The 6,000-nt window shown below is 50.1% G+C and overlaps 1 protein-coding gene across 1 annotated transcript in view; it reads left to right on the plus strand.

Moving 5' to 3' along the window:
• EHMT2 (euchromatic histone lysine methyltransferase 2) overlaps positions 1 to 6,000 on the plus strand; it is a 56,088-nt gene that overhangs the window by 18,285 nt on the left and 31,803 nt on the right. Inside the window, exons 11-12 of the mRNA XM_015824326.1 lie at positions 615 to 758; positions 4,228 to 4,457. Of these exons, the coding sequence (XP_015679812.1) occupies positions 615 to 758; positions 4,228 to 4,457 (374 nt within the window). The remainder of the gene's footprint in view (positions 1 to 614; positions 759 to 4,227; positions 4,458 to 6,000) is intronic.

Here is a 6,000-nt window from a genome sequence, read left to right on the forward strand (position 1 = left end):
TTCATGGGGGTCGCCAAGCAAGGCTGTCCTCCATTTTTTTTGTCCGCCATTTTTTTTCCTTTTCCGGCGGGTGCCTTACCTCCCTTGGGCTGGGCCAGCTGGTGGTCAGCCTGCTCCGTCTCTGCCGCTTGCCAGCTACGCCTCGGCCGGCGCAAGGGGTGGAACCACGCATGCGCGGCGCTCCCGGGCAGGGAAAGTCCTCGACTTATGACCGGTTGGGTAGTCCTTGACTTACGACCGGTTTAGTCCTCGACTTACGACCGGTTTAGTCCTCAACTTACGACCGGTTGGGGTCGCGGCATTAAAAAGGTTGAGAACCACTGTTTTAGCTGAAGATGGCAAACTTGACATCTGAATGAAATGGGTCTTTTCTGCCATCTGAAACAAAGACAGTTTAACCCCCAAGGCAGGGTTTCTCAATCTTAGAGGCTTTAAGATGTGTGGACTTCAACTCCCAGAATTCCTTAGCAAGCATGGCTGGCTGAGGAATTCTGGGAGTTGAAGTCCACACATCTCTTAAAGTCACCAAGACTGAAACGTTACCCTAATAAATTACCTCAGTGGGACCTGGCCCACAAACAAGTGGAGACAGCTTCTCCTTTCTGCCTTTACAGCTCAATGGCTGCAGCAGCAGCATTTTGAAGCAAGAAACGATGCGTCCCTCCAGCCGGGTTCCCCTCATGGTCCTGTGCGAAGCCCACCGTGCCCGGATGGTGAAGCATCACTGCTGCCCTGGATGTGGCTACTTCTGCACGGCGGTGAGGAATGAAAATCGGCAGGCGTGTGGGGACCTGAAAATGGGGTGAGAGGGTCACCATCCACCCTCTGGGGGTATTTGAGGGGCAGAGCGCAGTCCTGAGACTACCTGAATGAACCCATTGGGTGCCATTTTGAGCTAATTGACCTCAAGGTCAATTAGCTCAATTGACAGTAGAGAGGACCAGGCTTCAGTTACGTCTTCTAGGCCTGCTCATCCTGGGGAATTTGGCTGCTTGCTAGCGGCAAAGGTTGGGTTTTTATATCTTGTTCTTCCTGAATTTTCAGTTCTACTATTTCTAGCAAGCCTGGTTGTCAACTCCAATGTTGGCTTACCCAGTAACCTTTCAAATGTTGGGAAACTACAACAGGGCTTTTCAACCAGTGGTACGGGTACCACCTGTGGTACATTGGCACCTTGCAGGTGGTACGTGACCATCCTAGAAAAGTGATAGCGGGAGAGGGGAATGAGCTGAACCGGTGGCAGCACCGCACAAGCCTGAGTGAGAGACGGCTGGAGCTGCAGGGCTGTCAGGGCTCAGCGGAAGCACCAGGATCAGTGACGCTTTCCAGCTGATCGGCACTCCTTCGGGGTTGTCAGGGCTCAGTGGAAGCGCCAGGATCAGCGCCAGGCTCCAGCTGGAGCTCAGCGTTGATCCTGGCGCTTCTACTGAACCCAGAAGAAGCACCGATCAGCTGGAATGTTGCAGCATCTCCAGGGTCTTGTGATTTACATTCAGATGCTTGGCAACTGATTCATATTTATGACGGTCACAGTGTCCAAGGGTCATGTGAAGTGACCAAAACCTGCTGCAACCACCCAGCAGACGGGGGGGGGGAATGAAAACCAAACACCCCCCACCCCACTCCCGCTGCCAATCCTCAACAGAAATGCTCACAACAATGGAAACCTCGGACAGGAGGAAGAGCGCCCCCGGGCGGACAGGCAGGTGTCTTGCTCGGCTGTGGCTTGGGGGCCACTTTTTTCAGTGCCCTTGTAACTTTGAACAGTCACTAAGCGAACTGTTGTAAGTCGAGGACTACCTGTACTTTATCACTTTTTTCCTTTTTCTTTTTTTTTTTTTTTTTTGGTCATCAAGTTTTTGACACCTTGCTAGGTGACTGGTGGTACTCGGATGTTGCCATATCCTAAAAGTGGTATAATGGGTGAAAAGGTTGAAAAGCCTTGAACTACAATCCTCATCATGTCTCTGGAGACTCTCAGTCTTCCAGGTCATAGTTGTCCCAAAGGTGCTTTTGTCACGAGGCAACTGGACCTTCTTGTTTTTCTTTGAAGACGTTTCGCTTCTCATCCAAGAAGCTTCTTCGACTCTGACTGGATGGTGAGGGATGGAAGGATTTATATTCCTCGCAGACAGCTGGTCATTTGCATTCTTTTAAAGAGTCATTGAGGCCATTTGGAGGTTTACCTGTGTCCTCAGGGTCACCTGAGTGGTGCAAATGTGTATGGAGCCTTCTTGGAACTGTTGTAGACTGGAGATAGATGATGTCGTATCCCTCTCCCTCTGTTAAGAGAGGGCTGTTCAATTTTGACATACATGGTCTCTTTGACCTCCTCTTTCAAACCAGCGGTCCCCTCTGTCCAAAATGTGGACTTTGCTATCTTCAAAAGAGCGACCTTTGTCTTTTAAATGCAGATGGACTGCTGAATCCTGTCCTGATGGGTTTGTTCTCCTTTGTCGTGCCGTGCCTTTATTAAGTGGTTGTTTTGTTTCCCCAGTGTACAGATCTGCACATGGCTCACTGCATTGTACTGCATATACCACGTTGCTCAGTTTGTGTCTGGGTGTTTTATCCTTGGGGTGGACAAGCTTCTGCCTTAGTGTATTCTTGGGTTTGAAGTGTGCACGTATGTTGTGTTGGCCGAAGATTCTCCTGAGTTTTTCCCATATTCCTGCAACGTATGGAATGACTACGTTACTTCGTTTATTGTTTATTTTTTCTTTGTCTGTTATGGAGGAGCTCCTGCTGGGTCTTTTTTGAGATTTGATGATAGCCACAGGTTCTGAGGGCTTCCTGGATGTGTTTTCTTTTCCTTTTCCATCTTTGCTGGGAGGCAGGGCTTCAGCTTTTGTGCTTCAGTGGGTGGTGAGAATCAAAATATAAATATTGATCTCTGTGTGGGTTTTCTGTAAATTTCAATGTTAAGGCTTCTGTCTTCCTTAATGTATACTGCACAGTCCAGGAAGGCTACTCCAGGGCTTTTCAACCAGTGGTATGGGTACCACCTGTGGTACATTGGCACCTGGCAGGTGGTACGCAACCATCCTAGAAAAGTGGTAGTGGGGGAGGGGAATGAGCTGAACCGATGGCAGCACCGCACAAGCCTGAGCGAGAGACGGCTGGAGCTGCAGGGCTGTCAGGCCTCAGCAGAAGCTCCAGGATCAGCGCCAGGCTCCAGCTGGAGCTCGGCACTGATCCTGGCGCTTCTGCTGAGCCCAGAAGAAGCGCCGATCAGCTGGAATGTTGCAGCATCTCCAGGGTCTTGTGATTTACATTCAGATGCTTGGCAACTGATTCATATTTATGATGGTCACAGTGTCCCAGGGTCATGTGAAGTAACCAAAACCTGCTGCAACCACCCAGCAGATGGGGGGAATAAACGCCAAACACCCCCCCCACCCCCGCTGCCAATCCTCAACAGAAATGCTCACAACAATGAAAACCTCAGACAGGAGGAAGAGCGCCGCTGGGTGGGCAGGCAGGTGTCTTGCTCGGCTGTGGCTTGGGGGGCACTTTTTTCAGTGCCATTGTAACTTCGAACAGTCACTAAGCGAACTGTTGTAAGTCGAAGACTACCTGTACTTTATCACTTTTTTCCTTTTTTTTTTGGTCATCAAGTTTTTGACACCTTGCTAGGCGACTGGTGGTACTCGGATGTTGCCATATCCTAAAAGTGGTACAATGGGTGAAAAGGTTGAAAAGCCCTGGGCTAGATTATTTTCCTTAACATCTTTGCATGTGAATTTGACGCATCTGTCCACCGAGTTGATATGTTTGGTGAATGCTTCCAATCCCTGTGTTTTGATTTTGACCCAAATATTGTCCACATACAGTGAGTGGGTTGAATTCCTGTGAAGGAATTTAGGCCTTTGGTTTCTATCTCTTCCATGTAGAGATTGGCCACAATGGGGGACACAGGTGAGCCCATGGCGCAGCCATGTTTTTTTTCCTGTAGAAATCTTCACTGTATTTAAAATATATAAATCCTTCCATTCCCACCATCCAGTCAGAGCTGAAGAAGCTTTTTGGATGAGAAGCGAAACGTCTTCAAGAAAAACAAGAAAGTCCAGTTGCCTCGTGAAAAAAGCACCTTTGGGACTACACTCCCCATCATTTTTTTTGCGAGTTTGGCCAGTGGAGGAATCCTAGGAATTGTTGCTGAAGACTAATATACAGAAGGTGTGGCGGGACCATCAGATCCCTGACAGCTGTTTTCCTTTTTCTCAGGGCACCTTTCTGGAGTGCCACCCGGACTTCCGTGTTGCTCACCGCTTCCACAAGGCCTGCGTTTCCCAACTGAATGGTATGATCTTCTGTCCACATTGTGGAGAAGATGCTTCAGAGGCCCAGGAGATCACCATAGCCAAGGCGGACACCTCCACACCTGTCCCCATCCCGCTGTCACATGGCCAAGGCGCTTCCGAGTCCACCGGCCGGGCTGACACCACCCAACCCAGGTGAGTAGACTGCATCTGGCAGGGATCCCAATTCCCGGGTTTTCAGAAAATAAAAGGATATGTATTTTTTCTTTATAAATGGAACCTTTCTAGTTAATGCCAAAGGTCTTCTTCAGTATCCCTCTCAAGCTGTAAAACGGGCGGGGAACTATCGCCCTTTTATGACTTGTGGACTTCAACTCCCAGAATTCCTGAGCCAACCATGTTGATTCATGCTGAGTCATGCTAGCTCAGGAATTCTGGGAGTTGAAGTCCACAACTCATAAAGGGGCCATAGTTCCCCACCTCTGCTGTAAAACAAGTAGACAATCTACAGCAGACATGTCAAACAGAAGGCCCGGGGGCCAGATGCGGCCCGCGAAGTGGTTTCATGTGGCCTGCGAAGCCATCCTGGAAACAGTGAGGGAACGGCCCCCTCTGCCTTGGCCCTGGCCCAGGCCGGCCGGGAGCCAATGTACAATTTTGTGGTGGCCATCTTGGCACTTGCCCCGGTGGACCATGCCTTGGCACTTGCCCTTGTCCCACCCCCTTCTGCCAGAGACCCTCAGATCTGTCCCACTCCTGCCCAGGACCCCATAGGCACCCTTGACGCAAATGATGCAGAACTGGCCACGCCCACCCAGTAGGCCACATCCACTCCATCCACGCCCACCTAGTAGGCTGCACCCACTCTGGCCACCCCCACCCCCAGGGCAACCGCAATGCGGCCCTCAGTGAAATTGAGTTTGACACCCCTGATCTACAGGCTCTGTGCGTACCTCCTCCTTCTCCTCCTCCAAAGGACACAGAGTTGACCGAATCTTTGAAATCTTCCAACTTTGGCACTGCCTGTGGAGAAAGCAGTTTCTCCTTTTCTATCTCTAAATCCCAATAAAAGAAAAGTTGCACTTCTAGAACTCACAGGCAGCAGAAGGGCCACATTTGAGCAGGGCTTAGGAGGGTTAGCGTAAATTTGATCCTCCATTCCACCGTTCCCCACAAATACGCACACAAATGCTTCCAAAGGTTTTCAGCCTCACTCTTCCCAGTGACATCGTGTCAGCCCTCTGAAGTAGGCCAGGTCAGGAAAAAAGATCCGCAAGACAAACTACAATTTTCTAGGCCCGTGTTTCTCAGCCTAGCAGGCTTAATAGGTGTGAACTTCAATTCCCCGAATTCAGCCAGCCAGCATGCCAGAGTCTACACCTTTTAAACTTGTTGAGGTTGAGAAACACACGATCTAGACCAGTGGTGGCAAACCTATGGCACGGGTGGCAGAGGTGGCACTCAGAGCCCTCTCTGTGGGCACACGTGCTGTCGCCTCAGTCCTAGGCCTTCAGCTGGTTTTTATAAAACCTTTTCACTTTAGGCCTCCGCCACCATGTGCAAAAAAAAAAAAAAGGTTCAATCAGTCAATTTCAACTTCTCGCGGGAAAAAAAAGTTCTTGCAAAGTTGAAATTGATTGATTGAACTTTTTAGTCCCACCCAGTCTGCCGTTACCACCGCAACCACGCCCACCCAATGGGCCACGCCCACCCAATGGGCCACACCCACCTGGCACTC

The sequence above is a fragment of the Protobothrops mucrosquamatus genome, unplaced genomic scaffold (genome assembly GCF_001527695.2).
Source record: "Protobothrops mucrosquamatus isolate PMUCROS unplaced genomic scaffold, P.Mucros_1.0 scaffold2204, whole genome shotgun sequence".
Lineage (NCBI taxonomy): Eukaryota > Metazoa > Chordata > Lepidosauria > Squamata > Viperidae > Protobothrops > Protobothrops mucrosquamatus.